Source organism: Ursus maritimus, unplaced genomic scaffold (genome assembly GCF_017311325.1).
Source record: "Ursus maritimus isolate PB19 unplaced genomic scaffold, ASM1731132v1 scaffold_16, whole genome shotgun sequence".
In the NCBI taxonomy this organism is placed as follows: Eukaryota; Metazoa; Chordata; class Mammalia; order Carnivora; family Ursidae; genus Ursus; species Ursus maritimus.
In genome coordinates this window covers 31657478-31674861 of record NW_024424008.1, presented here as the reverse complement: position 1 = coordinate 31674861, position 17384 = coordinate 31657478, and the positions used below count along the sequence as shown (strand labels likewise).

At 41.9% G+C, this 17384-nt stretch overlaps 1 protein-coding gene across 2 annotated transcripts in view; it reads left to right on the top strand.

Annotated features, from left to right (window-relative positions):
- The first annotated feature begins 6009 nt into the window (after window positions 1–6009).
- FAT3 (FAT atypical cadherin 3) overlaps window positions 6010–17384 on the top strand; it is a 497297-nt gene continuing 485922 nt past the window's right edge. For both annotated transcript variants that reach the window (XM_008688345.2, XM_040631005.1), the window contains exon 1: window positions 6010–9301. In XM_008688345.2, the coding sequence (XP_008686567.2) occupies window positions 6010–9301 (3292 nt within the window). The remainder of the gene's footprint in view (window positions 9302–17384) is intronic.

The following is a 17384-nucleotide window of genomic DNA, read 5'->3' as shown; positions in this document are numbered from 1 at the left end:
TTCAGCTCAGGTCATGATCTCAGGGTGGTGTGTGGGGCTCTGTGCTCAGCTCGGAGTCCACTTGAGATTCTCTCCTCCCTCTCCCTCTCCCTCTCCCTCTCCCTCTCCCTCTCCCTCTGCTCCTCACCCAACTCACATTCTCTCTCTCTCTCTCTAAAATAAATGAATAAAATCTTAAAAAAAAAAAAAAAGGACTGGAGCTCACTTTTGAATGGGAATCTCAGGGATTGCTTCATAGAGCAGGTGACATTTTAGTTCAATCTAAGAAGATGAATAAAATCCGTAGAGATGAACAAGTAGAGACCCATATTCTTAAATGAGGCGGCAGCAGTGGGTCACATTCACAGGAGAGACCTGAGGTCCAGTTTTAGCTTTTTTACCGGTAAGCCGTGTGACCCTGTCCCAATCACTTAACCTTTCCCAATGTGGTCCCTCCACTTTAAAACTAGGGTGTTGGGCTAGACAATTTTACAGTCCTTGAGACTGTGAAACCCCGTGAGTTTACATGGCCCTGGTTCAGTATATCATAGAGAATCTGAATAATGACATGACGTGAATCATCTGTGACCTGAGCGCCTAGTATATTATCCTCTGCACTGTCTAGCTACAGTGGTTTGTATTAAGAAAACTACAGAGTAAACACTTTTTCTTCCCTTCAGGCAGCCATTAGCGTCAGCCAGAGAGTAAAACTTTATTCCCAGAGGTGTCATACAGACAGTCTATAACTGATCTCACGAGCAAGGACCCGGAACATAAAGTAGTACCACGAGGACGGTAATTCGAGCAGTATCAGAATAGGCTGCTCTGGAAGACGGGGTTTGGCCGTGTCTGGCCGTGCGGGGACTCATCACGGCAAGGAGAAATCCTGCCAGAACGCCTCAGCAAGTAAATGCCAGGTCTGAGGAGTACTCCTAACGCAGCTCCAGTTTCCTGAGTTGTAATGTACCCGTGTAGGCGTTGGAGTCGGTTACAGAGGTGCGGCCACAGCGCTTGACCCAGGCCACGAGGCACACGCCTTCTCTGGCACTGACCCCAGCCCAGGGTGGGCGTCTGGGGTCTGTGAAAGGATGGCTTTCTTATTAGGGCTGGGCTACCCCAGGGATGGTCTACCTCTTGACCCTTTATCCTTAGCTCATTTTCCATTTGTTTTCCATTTTGGATCCCTTTTTCTGAACGCCTTCGTAATTGTAATGTCAGTTAATATTTATGGAATGTTTGCTGTGTCCCAGACACACTTGTAAGCCTGTTACATGACAGTGGGAGCTCTTCTAATCCCTAAGCTGAGACTTAAAAAGGTTTAAGTATTAGCCCAATGTCACCCAGCCAGTCAGTGAGAAAGCCTGGATTCAAGTCCGGTTTCTCTGACCTTGGGGTCTGCTGTAGTAATCATTTGCTTTCCATAAAGAAAAGACATCTTTTCCTTTACCTTGCATGGGCCTTTTGCTCTTGGGAAAGGAAGAGTCAGAGGAGATTGTAAACCCTGCCCTCCCTATCTCCTGACTCACAGATTTTGTCTTCTCTAAAAACTGCCTTAGTTAAGGATAATAGCTAACAATTGTAAACTTAGCATGTGACATGAACTGTTTTAAGTGCTTTCTTTTTATTAACTCAAATCTTTTTTTGGTAGGCACTATCATTCCCATTTGTGAGCAAAGAAACTGAGGCACAGAGAGGTTAAATAACCTGCCCGACGTAACACAGCTAGGAAATGGCAGAGCTGGGATTCAAACCCAGGCAGTCAGGTGCCGGAGCATGTGTCCTGGAATCACTGTGCATACAGCCCGTGTGTTAGCTTCTGACTCAGTCACCACACAGCTTCTAACACAAGTGGTCTTCATCAAGGATGCCAGGGAAGGGGAGGCCCTTCAGAGACCAACTTTGTTTATTGTTTTACAGCCTATCATAGCACATTTCCCAAGCACCCTCTCTGTGTGCCAGTAAAACCCTTTCAAAATATACAAGATAAGAAGAGATGGGGTGGTGGGGTGCCTGGGTGGCTCAGTCGTTAAGCATCTGCCTTTGGCTCAGGGCATGATCCTGGCCTTCTGGGATCGAGCCCCACATCAGGCTTCTCCACTGGGAGCCTGCTTCTTCCTCTCCCACTCCCCCTGCTTGTGTTCCCTCTCTCGCTGGCTGTCTCTCTCTCTGTCAAATAAATAAATAAAATCTAAAAAAAAAAAAAAAAAAAGAAGAGGTGGGGTGAAAATAGAATGTTCTTGCAAGATGCCTTTTCTAGTGTTCAGAAATCCCAGCGATTTAAGGAGGCCCATTTAATGATGGCAGAAAACAGCTTCCCCAGGTTACCTGAGCAAGCAGAGGCACTCTGCTGAGTCCAGGCTCTCCCAGAGAGGTGGCCTTTGTAAGAACTGTGAGCTGCCCCAGAGGTCACTCGAATGTATTCATTCCTGGAAAGAAGACTCTGCATGCCCTTTGGAGTCTCAGGCTAAGATCCAGTCTTTCTCAGAGCTCACAGGGCAGGATGGGGGGGCGGGGGGAGGCACAGTCAACTGCTCTGAAAAATAAATGTCTCCAAGATTGATGGCTTGATGATTTCTTTGGAGATTATATCAAAAATATTGATTATGTTACTAAGTCGTAGAAAATAGGCTCTGAGGTTGGGAACTAAGTGCTTTGTTTAAAATAATCCAGAAGCAGTAGAATAAATCAGTGTGCAGAGCATCTGAAACACCATAACTATCATATTGGCTTCACAAATAGCTTGGCTTCAGTGTGGAAAAGCACACTACTTTTTTTTTTTTTTTTTTAATAGCTTAACAGTTGTCTTAGCATGCTAAAAAAAGAGGAAGCCAAAATCATATTCTGGTGTTTACTTTGCAGAATTTTACAGAATTCCTCACTTTCAGCACTCATTTATTTTCTAAATCAATGGAGAAAACTGCAGGTTTTAAAAATAGTTGGAGCCAGATAGGACTTTTTTTTTCCCCCAAAATAAAGATACCGAAACTCGATGACATATTTTGGTCTCCACAACTGAAGCTGACAAGCTTAGTCCTGCTCAGGATTTTGGAGTTAAATCCAAATTTCTGTACACAACAATACTGTCCCATTTCAGCGTGGTTTGTAGTGTTTTTCTACTTGCATGTAAGACCACTGACTCTGTTTTATAAGGAAAAAAAATTGCAGCAGTGTATCCTGCTGAAAGAAAAACTCAGTATGCAAACATTCCAACTTTCGAAGAGTTAAATCGAATGATGATTTTTCATATTATGACAGCGTTCTGTGCTGTGAAGGATTCATTGGAAGGGTTTCTAGAAGTAAATGTCCCTCCGGGCACTTAAATGTTTACTTACAGTTAACAACTTAGAGAAGGGAGTAGCACCGGGGAGATTAACAAGGTGTCAGAAGGCGAAGATCCCTGCAAAGTGATGATAAACCACAGCCCTAAAATTGTTACATAACTCAAAGAAAAGCTAATTCAGTTGACACACATTTCCATGTGGTATCAGCTCTGACCTGGGGGTCCTGAACCTGGTATTAGTGAGTCTCTTTATCCTTATGGGTCTCGGTGTCCTCATCTGTAAACTCAGGAGATCAAACCAGATGATCTTTGAGGCTTGAGTTCATATAACTTCTTGATTCTGTTTTCAGAAGTGAGATGGGAGTATTTTCTGGGATTTGGAAACTGACATGTTAAAGGCCTCTGGGCCCCTGGTTACATCAGTGCGTTTATGTCCTGTGTGTCTCCTGCGTGGGAGGCGTAGTGCTGGGTGCTGGTAATAGATCGATGCACAGATGCAGCTCCTCTCTTCAGTCAGGGTCGAAAATGGGGATGTGAGATGGACTAAGAAAAGTTTGTTTGAGCTGAAATTACCATCAGGGCTGTTTTCTTCCCTGATGACCACAGAATCCAGACTCCGTTGGCAACGTATCAACAAAACCATGCTTGTAGGCTGTGCCCTTGGCATAGAAGAGCTAGTGGGAAATAAGGTGGAAACTGAATTTGTATTTCCCTGGAGATGCTGGGAGTAACCCCAGTTTTCTACGTTGAGAGACTATCCATGGCCTCTGGTCATTTCCTGTAAGAGCGTTGTCTCATTCCATTATGTTCATAGTGAACCTAAAAATACCTCCTCTACTTTGGAGCATTCTCAGATGATGAAATAAGAGTCTATTGAGTTATACATGGTATTAATAAAGCTTCTGCTGGTTTACGTCTGCGATCCCTAAGGAGGGCTCTGTCACTCGCCTGTATCAGCCAAGGGTGCTCCACAAAGAGGCAGCACTAAATGCACTGGCCCCGTGGGGCTCTCCGTTCTCCGGGGCAGGATTTTTGAGCCTCCGACTCGCTGCTTCGCACACTTACCATGTGAGCCGCTTCCTAAGGACGGACAGCCAAAGCAGTTGCATGTGAAATTAACTTCTTTCCTTTTATTAAAAGTTATCTCATCTTTCCACTTTTCATTTGTACCATCTATTCTGCTTATGAAATCCCTATATTAAACTGTACTCTTTCTACTTGCTACTCCCGTTTCCTGAGTTGCTTCAACAGATGACAGTAGCAAGGCATATTTCATCTTCCGTGGAACCAAGCAAATGCGTGCCCAGAAATCGGCTTCAGAGTCCTCTGTAAGGCAGAGTTGGAAAAAAGAAATGAGAAAGCCTTGGGGGGGTGTGCAGAGGGCTTGTGTTCTAATCCCGACTCTGCTACTAGGAAAATGAAGTTGTCTAGTCTCATCTACTAAAAGTGTATAATAACACGTGCCTTGCCAACTCTGGGTATGAAAGTGTTTTATGAACTACAAAAGCAATTGATAATATTTTAAGATGTTAAACTTTTGTAAGAGATTTTTCAGCTGATAGCTGGTAATTGGAACTAGTTTAAAACCAGAAAGGAGATAACCTCGTAGAGATGCCATAAATTTATCATACAGTGACTAGTTCGATGGAATTAGATCATGTCATGTGTGCTTCTAGGGGGCTTGAATTCTCAGCCTCATGATTTTGAATTGTGTATAAATCATGGTCAGTTTTAAAGTCAGCACAACAAAAGTTGATGCTAATGCCTTATAAGTGTTTCCTTAAAAGTTCATAGTTATAAAGGTAATTATATAACCATGGATGAACAATGTTACTTGAAAAAATATTAGAAAAGCAAATAATCCCCCAGATCCCACAACACAGTTAATCCTTTTTAAATGTAAAATTGAAGTTGTGCACTGAAATGTGTAAGTAATAATACAATCATAACCACCCATACTGTTTTATGATCTTTTTTCCACTCAGCATTACATCTTACCACATTTCAAAATGTACATTTTAGAAATAATTATTTTAATGGCTGCATCGTATTTCACTTTATGAATGCACTGCAAATTATTTGACTCTCGATTGATAGGCAGCTAGTATCTTTTCAATTCTTTTGTCTTTTAAACGGTACCTTAAATGTACACTTTTTAAATTTTTTTTAAAGATTTTATTTATTTATTTGACAGAGAGAGACAGCCAGCGAGAGAGGGAATACAAGCAGGGGGAGTGGGAGAGGAAGAAGCAGGCTCCCAGTGAAGAAGCCTGATGTGAGGCTCGATCACAGAACACTGGGATCACGCCCTGAGCTGAAGGCAGACATTTAATGACTGCGCCACCCAGGCGCCCCTAAATGTACACTTCTAAAAGTAAATATCTAATTGCTTCCACTGGGTAACTGCCTAGAAGGTAATTCTAAGTGAAAGGTAGATGCATTTTTTTTAAGGCTTCTAAGTACATAATTCTAAATTGACCTTCAGAATGCAAGAAATCTTGTACCGATGAACAATTTCAGCAACAGTATTAAAGTGTGATTTAAAGAACTCAAACAATTTTAAATCCTAGTGAGTTCTCTTAATTTTTTTTTCTCGTATTGACATTTTGGTAAGAAGATTTTATAATGAAGTTTTTAAAAAGCACTGTTTTATCACATCGAGTTCCTATACCTTCTGCCACTTTCCTGTAGGTTAATTCATCTTTTCTCTCTCTTCCCCCCCCCCCCTTCCAGGATGGAGGTATGATACGATGGATGTAACTATGGGATACTGTGTGGGTACACGGCCTCCCCCTTCTTGCCTCATCCTCCTGCTTCTCAAGCTTCTGGCCACGGTGTCCCAGGGGCTGCCGGGGACCGGGCCCCTTGGCTTCCACTTCACGCATCCCGTGTACAATGCTACCGTGTGTGAGAACTCAGCCGCAAGGACCTATGTCCACAGCCAGGGTAGAATGGGCATCACCTTAATAGACCTGTCCTGGGATGTCAAATACAGAATTGTATCTGGAGACGAGGAAGGCTTCTTTAAAGCAGAGGAAGTCATCATTGCAGACTTCTGTTTCCTCCGAATAAGAACTAAAGGTGGCAATTCGGCCATATTGAATCGGGAGATTCAGGACAATTATTTATTGATAGTAAAAGGTTCTGTCAGAGGGGAGGATCTGGAAGCATGGACCAAAGTGAACATACAGGTTTTAGATATGAATGATCTGCGACCCTTGTTTTCACCCACAACGTACTCTGTTACAATAGCAGAAAGCACACCTTTAAGGACTAGTGTTGCCCAGGTGACCGCCACAGATGCCGATATCGGCTCCAATGGAGAATTCTACTACTACTTTAAAAACAAAGTTGATCTCTTTTCAGTTCACCCCACAAGTGGTGTCATCTCTTTAAGTGGGCGGTTAAATTATGATGAAAAAAATAGGTACGATCTGGAGATTTTGGCTGTGGACCGGGGGATGAAACTCTATGGAAACAACGGAGTGAGCAGTACTGCGAAGCTTTATGTTCACATTGAACGTGTAAATGAACACGCCCCAACTCTCCATGTGGTCACTCATGTTCCTTTCTCGCTGGACAAAGAGCCGACGTATGCGGTGGTGACAGTCGATGACCTAGATGAGGGGGCCAATGGAGAGATTGAGTCTGTTTCCATTGTGGCTGGGGACCCTCTAGATCAGTTCTTCCTGGCTAAGGAAGGCAGGTGGATGAACGAGTACAAGATTAAGGAGAGAAAGAAGGTTGACTGGAGGAGTTTTCCTTATGGCTACAATCTCACTCTTCAAGCAAAAGACAAGGGGTCACCTCAGAAATTTTCAGCAGCGAAGATCATCCACATTGCCAACCCCCAAAGAGACACCGTCCCAGTTAAATTTGAAAAAGAAATGTATGATGTGAGCATTAGTGAATTCTCCCCTCCTGGTGTCGTGGTTGCTATAGTAAAATTAAGTCCCGAACCGCTAGATGTGGAATACAAATTATCTCCCGGTGAGGATGCACAGTACTTCAAAATTAATCCTCGGTCAGGTCTGATTGTCACAGCACAGCCACTGAATACTATTAAGAAGGAGGTTTATAAGCTGGGAGTGACAAACAAGGAAGGAGATTTGAAAGCACAAGTTACCGTTGGGATAGAAGATGCGAATGACCATACCCCAGAATTTCAGCAGCCACTGTATGATGCTTTTGTGAATGAAAGTGTCCCAGTGGGCACAAGTGTTCTAATGGTTTCAGCATCCGATAAGGATAAAGGAGAAAATGGGTACATCACCTATAGTATTGCCAGTCTGAATTTGTTACCATTCGCCATTAACCAGTTTACAGGTGTTATTAGCACAACTGAAGAATTGGATTTTGAATCCTCCCCAGAAACTTACAGGTTCATCGTAAGAGCCTCTGACTGGGGTTCGCCATACCGCCATGAAAGTGAAGTAAATGTGACTATTCGAATAGGAAATGTCAATGACAACAGCCCTCTCTTTGAGAAAGTGGCTTGCCAGGGAGTTATTTCCTATGACTTTCCAGTTGGGGGTCATATCACAGCTGTTTCAGCAATTGATATTGATGAACTTGAACTTGTAAAGTACAAAATCATCTCTGGAAATGAACTTGGTTTCTTTTATTTAAACCCAGACTCTGGTGTTTTACAGCTTAAAAAGTCACTGATGAATTCTGGAATCAAAAATGGTAATTTTGCCCTCAGGATTACAGCAACCGATGGAGAGAATTTTGCCGACCCCATGTCTGTGAACATTTCAGTCCTACATGGGAAGGTGTCTTCAAAGAGTTTCAGTTGCAGAGAAACTCGTGTGGCTCAAAAGCTGGCAGAGAAACTACTCATTAAGGCAAAAGCAAATGGGAAACTGAATCTGGAAGATGGATTTCTTGACTTTTATTCAGTTAATAGGCAAGGACCACATTTTGACAAGTCATTTCCTTCTGATGTGGCTGTGAAGGAGAATCTGCCCGTTGGGGCCAACATCCTGAAGATCAAAGCCTATGATGCCGACTCTGGCTTTAATGGGAAGGTGCTATTTACAATATCTGATGGGAATACGGACAGTTGCTTTAATATTGATATGGAGACTGGGCAGCTTAAAGTCCTTCTGCCAATGGACCGAGAGCACACGGACCTCTATCTCCTTAATATCACCATCTATGACTTAGGTAACCCACAAAAATCTTCATGGAGGTTGCTGACCATCAATGTGGAGGATGCTAATGACAACAGCCCAGTTTTTCTGCAAGACAGTTACTCAGTTAACATTCTCGAAAGTTCAAGTATTGGCACTGAGATAATTCAAGTGGAAGCCAGAGACAAAGACTTGGGTTCTAATGGTGAAGTGACTTACTCAGTGTTGACGGATACACAGCAGTTTGCTATCAACAGCTCAACTGGAATTGTCTATGTAGCCGACCAATTGGACCGGGAATCTAAAGCGAACTACTCTTTAAAAATAGAAGCCAGAGACAGGGCAGAAAGTGGCCAGCAGCTGTTTTCGGTTGTCACTCTTAAGGTTTTTTTGGATGATGTCAATGACTGTTCCCCAGCTTTCATTCCCAGTAGCTATAGTGTGAAGGTTCTTGAAGATCTCCCCGTTGGCACTGTCATTGCTTGGCTGGAGACCCATGATCCGGATCTTGGGCTAGGGGGTCAAGTGCGCTATTCTTTGGTCAATGACTATAATGGGAGATTTGAAATAGATAAAGCAAGTGGTGCCATTCGCTTGAGCAAAGAGCTGGACTATGAAAAGCAGCAATTCTATAACCTCACGGTTCGGGCCAAAGACAAAGGGCGACCGGTCTCTCTGTCATCTGTTTCCTTTGTTGAGGTGGAGGTAGTCGATGTCAACGAAAACCTCCATACTCCCTACTTCCCAGACTTTGCTGTGGTTGGATCTGTACAAGAAAACTCACGCATCGGAACAAGTGTACTGCAGGTGGCTGCCCAAGATGACGACTCTGGGAGGGATGGAGAGATCCAGTACTCCATCAGGGACGGCAGTGGTCTCGGAAGGTTCAATATAGATGACGAGAGCGGTAAGTTTACTAGTTTGTGCTAGAGTGTTGTTTCCCATCTCATGAGTTATAATGTTGGAGAAGTAAAGGAATCTTCTCCCACTGAAACAGAATGACAAATGAGTTTGCATTTGGTGCAGAGATGAGTCAAGTGAAAGCTTTTCGTCAGAACGTGTTGGTTTGTAAGAAGACATGTTGATAAGTGGTTCTAACCATGGTTTTCAATAGGAGTCTTGTTTCCTGTTTGCTTTCTTGTTCGGCACCCTTACCAGGTTATCTTCTGATAAGCATAAGTAATTTTCACCTCTGTTGATTGCACTTCTGACCTTCACTAAATTAAGGGCTCTGATAAAGTAAATTACATTTGAATTGGCTTTAAATTAGAAGTGTGAAATGGATTTTCAAATGGGTCTTATACTAACTGATTTTTCCCTTCCCAGCAAAGCTTTGCTGAAGTGGTTTGGTAGCAGTTGCTTGGTCTTTCGTGTTTCACAGGCACATCTGGCCTTTGAACGACAGGGATTTGCACTGGAGAGACTCGGTTAATATGCGGCAGTGTGCGTCTACAAATGTTTTCATGAGAGGCTAGAGGGGGCATGTTGTGGATTTTACTCATAAAAAATGGATTTTAAGATTTTATTCATGAGAATTGATTGTTTTATAGAAACATTTTCAAATATGGGACAAATCGCCCCAATATTTTCATTGTCCCCCACCTATTTATTCTTTTCCTCATAGATACAGATACGCGCGCACACACACACACGTTTTTCTATTCTTGTTATTGTTATTTGTCTTTAAACAGACATGTGCCCAGACATGTGCACGTGTGTGTGTGTGTGTGTGTGTGTGTGTGTGTGTTCCTTGATTAGCACTGTGCGTTTTCTACAGATTGTAGTCATCGCAAGACAGGGACTGTGTCTTCTCTATTCTCAAGTAAATGGTAATATTAGCTATTCACAGTTTTCAAGGTACATTTATATATATCAACTCATTTTTTGCAACACTCACAGGGTACTTTGTTCCCAGTAATGATAATGATGATTAAAGCAGGTAGTGTGTATGGGAGTGTTATTATAGTGGTGGAAAAAGGACTTGAGAAATAGGATTAACTACTGGATAGAAGTTACAAAACTGTATGTACCATCACAAATTTAAACTGTAATTTTTGTATACACGGCTCTAATTATGGCCAGTGTAAATTGTAAAATTGGTCTCCATAGCCATAATGAAGGAAAAGATAAATGTCAAGGAAATTAGGTTCTGATCTAGCCACACACACTCTATTTTATTAAGTATCATTTTTCATTCCAAGTGGAATATATTTTCATCTTTGAAATACAAAGTGAGAAGGGAAGTATGTTTACTGAGTGTCTACTCTGTGCTAAACTTTGCTACCACTAATGACCTCATGGAGTCGTTAAGGTGGGGACCACACCATATGAAGGATTTTATAGTAGGCTCTTGTTCAAAGATCCCAACTGCCCCATGAGGTAGAACTAATAATCATCAAGTCGTGAACTGATATGCAGAGAAGAGAGATAACTTGGAGCCTCGTTTCATGCTCAGCTCCAAGTAACTGCAGTATAGTACCCCGTCTGTCACCTGAAGACACGTATGGGCTTCCTCCTGTTTCCAGATATACTTGAATTTGGTGTTGATCTAAGATCTATTAGGCAATAAGTGTTAAACAGTTTTCAAAGTCCTTACAGCCCTGGGTCCATTGACCGATGGCACTGGCCATTAGTTGCCCTTCCTTTTTCCTCTTCGTCTCATTGTTTGTGGCTCTCCAGTGAGAGAGCTTCTCCTAGGAACTCAGGTGGTTGTGGGTGAGGTAGGCCAGACAGGAAGGTGTCAGGGGAATCGTTAGCCACTGCTCCCTAGAGGACTGCATCAGCCACGCCGAGCTATTTTTATTTGGAAGTTTCATGTTGGTGTAGCTTGGTGCAGAGACGAGCAGGAGCAATTTGGTGAGAGTGGCCTAGATTTTCCTTATTTGTACCATGTTATTTTGTTCTCATCTTGGGTGTGATTTCAGAAAATGTGTGTATAGTTTCATCAGATGACATAGCTTTCCTTATAATTCTTGATGCCAAGAGTTTGGTATCCTTTGCCTCTGTTAAACAAAAACAAAAACCAACTCACTGCTCTTTGTTCTTTTAGATTCTGGACTGTATAAAGTACATTTTGCTATGGATGATAATAACGCCACTTACATTTTGACATTGCTTTGTGACTTAAAATGCTCATTCTGATAAGCATTAACCCTTTTAGGTTAAAGCGTAGCTAAGTGAGTTGAGTGAGGTCACACACTTACATATCATGTTTACCTTCTCTTGGAAAGCAAGACTATTTTTTCTCTAGGTACATTAGAGGACTGGATGTTGAAATTTTTTATGAGGTTTAGAATTTCCATATAATATCCTTAACCATCTTACATCCTCCCCTCTCACCTTCTGTATATTTTAATTGGCCAGCCCAGGAAACTGATGAGGAATGATTGCCAGGACTTGTGCCAGCGGGATGCTGGGATTGAGGAGAATTTTGGCAAATGTATGTCCAACAGGAGAAGCCATCACCATGGTGCTGTTGGGTTTGCATTACTGCGGAAGCATCCATCAGCTCTTTGCCTCCAAGTGCGAAAAATCATGGCTTGACCTGCTGGCAGAATGAATGGCTGTTTAGCCCTGCCGCTGTTACTGAGTCTCAAGTCCAGACGCTGTTGTCTTCGTTTGGTCCTTTGGCATGGAATGGACTAAACTTGTTTTGTTTTGTTTTGTTTTTGTCTTTCAAGAACTTTTAAGTCAGCTGCCAAAGTTTATTTAATGGCTTGCATTGTCTAGTGGTTCTCAAACTTAGGAGTGCACATGAATCAGCTGGAGAGTTTGTCAACAAATGCAGATTCCTGGGCCCTTTTCCCCAAGAGCCCGAGTCACTAGGTGTGGGGCAGGAGCCCCAGGGGGATCTTCGTTTAAGCTCTCCAAGCATTCCTTCTATTTGTGGCTTGGAAACACCAGCCTGAATTTACTTGGGCTCCTTAGAGAATGCCTACCAGATTGTATCTTTGCTGTAAAGTCCTTTTCCTTATTCTTTTGAAAGGCAGGAAATTGAGCTCATATTTTAGATAAATTTCTTTTCTAGTCAAGTTTTACAATCCAAATAAATCTTCTATTATTCATTAGTGGTGATAGTTTTCTGAATGCCTTCCCGATGAATCAAAAATCTATTTCTATGTTTCAGTAATCGCAGTGCTCCTGTTTTGTGAAACTGCATAGGCTGGGAGTAGTTGATCCATTTAGTAGTTTTATGTTCTTTATTTTTTTGGGGGGCGGGTGCTCAGCGAACAAAACCTTACCTTTGAAATTTTTTTACCATGCACAGGCATTTAATAAATGTTTAATAATGTTCACAGTAAATGGATTAACTGGGAGGCCCCCAGCTACAGTGGATTTGATCACAATTTAAATTACTAGTCTGGAAGATGCAATTTAATAATTTTTCCTTCACAAAGAATGCATTCTTATTCTCTGACACAACAGGAATTCATATTCTTGACTACTCAGAAGTTTTAGAAGGTTTAGAAAGAGCATGTTGTATTTTTTTAAACTGTGATTTTCTGTTAGAGTCTTTTGTAAGCTGCAAACTTGAGCAATGATTTTATTGTTTTATTTACCTGAAGTTAAAGAAATATTTTACTTGGGATAAACAGCTTCTAGTTCAGCATATTCATTGTGGATAATTGGTAAGGTATTTTGGCTGTGCGTTACTGCTAATTATATTACTTCTTTCATTTACCAAGTATAGGTTTTGTGCCAGGCACTGTGCGAGGTGCTTGGCTCATGATTTTTCTAATTGTCACAAGAATCCAGCAAGTAGGCTTTCCCGAGGCTTGTTCAATCAGGGTCACGTATCTGGGAGTTGTCCGAGCTGGGACTGGAACTGAGTGCAGTGGACTCCAAATCTCATGTGAGCTCCCCCCTTTGCTACCCTAGCATGCTGCAGTGACTTTGTTAAGCATGTGTGGTATTTCTGCATAACAGACAACCACAAAATCTCGTGGCTTATGGAAACAGTTTTTCTCCTTGCTCCCAAGTCCGGGGCAGCAGTTGAAGCAGCAACGGTGGATTGAAGTGTATAGCCTGCCCCACAGGCCTACCCATCCCAGGACCCAGGCGAAGGAGTACCCCCTGTCTGGGACATGATACTGTTCTCCAGGTAGAGGTCAGAAGCTCAGGAGGGCTGATGGAAGTGTGCTGTGCCTCTTAAAACTCCTGCTCAGACCTGGCCCACGTTCCGTTAGCAGAAGTGGGCAATGGGGACAAGCTCAACTTTGAGCTGGGGCAGAGAATATTTCTCTTACAGAGGAATGGTGAGGAGTGAAGAATTCCTGCATACTAATACCACCTGGCAGAGCATACATTTATACTTCCTTTCTTTAAATTGAAGCTGCGGCCAGCATTTCTCCAGCATATGTGAGCCTAGAATGCTCTCCTGATTCCACTTGTTCCTCACCACTGTCTTATAATCTAACGTTAATTGTGTACTCCCTGTGCATAGGGCCAGGGCTGGGCACTAGTGACCCAGAGAGCTACAGGTATAAGACTTCTGCCTTCCATGGTGGGAAGTTTCCTGGGCCACCCAACAGGTCAGAAGGCAGCTGCAGGTGGTGATGCTGGTGGCAGTGGTGGCAATGGTTACCATTCACTGAGCGCTGTCTGTGTGCCAATTTCTGTGCAAAATGCTTTCTACCCATGTCTCGTTCTAGTGTCGCAGGAGATGGGCACAGCGTGTGTCCTTTTTTTTTTTTTCCCCACACATCTGGTGTCTTAGGAGAGAAAGCTCACATGCACAACACATGTGCATTTATATTTACCTTTCTATAAATTGCAGCTGCAGCCAGCATTTCTCCAACACATGTGAGCATAGGATGCTCTCTTTATTCCAAATGTTTTGGTACAATCTGCAGAGGCTTAGGAGACCTAACATGTATTTGGGTTCACACAGACACCCAAAAGAGGCATCTCACACTTTCTAAACACTGTAAAGCTAATTATTATTTTCAGTGAACATACTGTTCCAACAATAAATGAATATAACTTTATAATTGTGCTCAGTATCTGTACTAGCTCTCTCCCATCTACCTCTCCAGAACCACTTTCCACCCATCTTTCTGCTTTGTGTCCAGGTGCCTGAATTCCTTGGCCCGTGTGCTCCTTTATTCTCTGACATCTGTCAGTTCTGCCACTGGGGATGGCGAGAAGAAGAGAATTAGGTCAGGGTATTTATCCCTTTGATTCATTCCACAGTGGTTACTGTGGTCTGGCTGTATCCTCTTAGGGGTAGAAACAGTTCCCCAGTGTTACCAGTCCTGGAGTATTGCATCATTTTCTCTAAACCCTACCTACACCTTTGTAAATAGCCTGTTTATTACATGCTTTTCAATGACCCAGTTGGGAGTGTGCTGTCTCTTCTCTGAGGACCCTGACTGATAAAATACTCTTTATGTAAGTATTTCTAAAACAGATTTTAAATATATTTAAAAAATATTTCGAAGGCTGATGTTTTCCAGCAAATCCTGTTAGGACCAATTTCTATGGTGCTGCCCTGTGTGTTGGCACATTCCACCAGAGGCTGGGAGGAAGAGTCGAGAGATCATAATTACCCATGCTTTCATTTTGCAAAGAAAGAAAGTGAAACCAGGGGACTTTGTGTCCCTGCCTAGTCTATACTTTCCATGTATTGTCTACAATGAGAAGATAATTTTTCCCTTGCCAAAGACCCTCTCCCACCACACAGGGGAAGAAGAGGGATTTGACTGGATGATGTGGTACCAGGATCTGTCGAGCTCTCAAATGTTGTGATGTACCTTGATCTTCCACAGAGAGAGGGCACATTTCAGCTAGTGGCCAAGGAAAGAATAAAGTCCTACAACTGAGTAGCTTTTATTAGTTCAACTAAAGGGTTGTTTACTAGCGCTAGTGCTAAGTCCAGTATTCTTTTATCTGTAGTCTTTAATCATCAGAGAGTCAAGAGGAGTTTCCCTCCTAGAAAACTAGGAACAGGAAAATCTGTATTGTGAGAAAAATGAGGAGCTTTCTGTCATTGCAGAAACTGTTAGTGCTAGCCTAGGTATTTAAAGAGATGGGTGATTCCCATAGTAGCACATCTTTTACACAACGTAATAATACACAAGCTTCTTTTTTCTTATATTCAGAGATGTCAGAAATCCTGTTTTGTCTTATGGATGGCTGTTAATCATTCCAGCTTCATTCCTCCAAACTTGCCTCTTAACTCCTCTTTGACAAGCTGAGGAGTAAGACAGATGTTTTTTGGAGGTTTTGGTGCAATTCCTGACAATTCCAGACTAAAAGGTGTTTTCCATCCTCATTCTTTTCCAAGGTGATATTTTTACCTCCACCTATCTAAGTCAAAAGAGACTCACTGAATTTTGGCCCAAGCTTGCCCTTAAAATTTCTGTTTGGGACCAGAGGAATGAAGGAATGATCAAGTGACAGGAAACTTTTCTTGGCCCTGGATTTTTAACTTTAGCTCTAGACTTTGGATTATAATTATTTAAGGGAAAAATAATGTTTCCCAGAGGAGCCCTGAACACTGCACAACATTCAGATGAACTTAGTAGTTATCACGTAAGCCAGGTGGGAGAGAGGATTAGAAGCTTCTGGAAAATAATGAACAGCATGCTTTTATGATTCCTTTCAGCAGGGGCCTTCTTCTTGACCTTTTCTTAACTGTTGGCTGAAGGCAATTTAGGTTTTAGTAGAGGATTGTTGGTCCAAATCTGTAATTATGTCTGCGTTGTGTATCAAGTTTGAGCTGCTATTATCCCTGTGCAACTAGTAAATGATAAAATAATGACCACCATGAAGAGGAAATACAAATAGTGTGGCAAGCCAACAACCTGAAAACTTGTGTGGTTCTTTTCTCTGAAACCCATCTTCCTTTTATATCAATAAGGGAAGTTTTCAGTGGCTTACCTGGCCCGTCGTGTCACAGTCCCCAATGCCGAGTGATACTGAATTGGTTTTATTTCTTTGGTTAACAGAGAGCAAGACCTCAGAGGTCCAGTAAGCAGAGGTTGCAAAGACTATCAAATGATTACTTCATCTATTAGCGGTTTTGATTTCGGATAGCTTGCATCTCATTTCAATCTTCTAAAAAATGTTTTTGCAGGTGTTTTGTGTGCACGTTGAAGGATACTGTCATTTATTGTTACATTTTAAAGAATTATAGGGTTCGATAAATATTTATGTGATGCCACTACATTCACAATGTTTCATTGAAAAGAAAATGAAATGAAAATGAAAATGGCCTGTAGTCTGTATTTTTCGCTTGCTGGTTCTTATAAAAGCATGTCTTATCGACAGACAGAATCTACAAGGAGTTGTGTGTAGGATTCAATTCAATTTATATTAAATTCTGGGCATCGGTATACGAATTATTGAATATAATAGGAGTCTCCAATTTTCTCTTTGGATGTTGGAGGATTTAGTGGCTCCTCTAGGGCCACTCTCTGTGATTAAATTCACATTTTCATTTGCATAACATAGTTAATATTCTAGTTGCTTTTAAAAAGCAGTATGTTGGTGAGAATAATACTGAGCTAAAATAACATATTGAATATGAAATATCTTGCATCAAAAAGTGAATAAAAGTTGAAGGAATTAAGCTGAAAGATTAAGGTGTCACACACACACACACACACACACACACACACACACTAAAAGATATCATGGTGAAAATATAAAGCCATTGTGGTTTACCCCCAACATCTATAAAATAAAGCTTAAATAATTTTCATAGTTTTTATCTCCACTTGCTTCCTGAAAAGTCTGCCTCTTCTCCCTCCATTTCCCTTCCTTTTTTCTTGCCATCTCTTTTCTTCCCTCATTCCCACATTTGCAGTTCACTGATTTCCTGTAGGCAGGGTACTTTGCACTAGAAAGGATGCACAGATGATTAAGTCAAGGGCTAGCAGTGGAGACAGAAAAGCATGTAATTACAAACTGCGTGATGCATAAGTGACACAAAGTAAGTGAGTGCCTTGTGCTCACCATTCATCATGTTTATTGTGGCCTCAGCATCA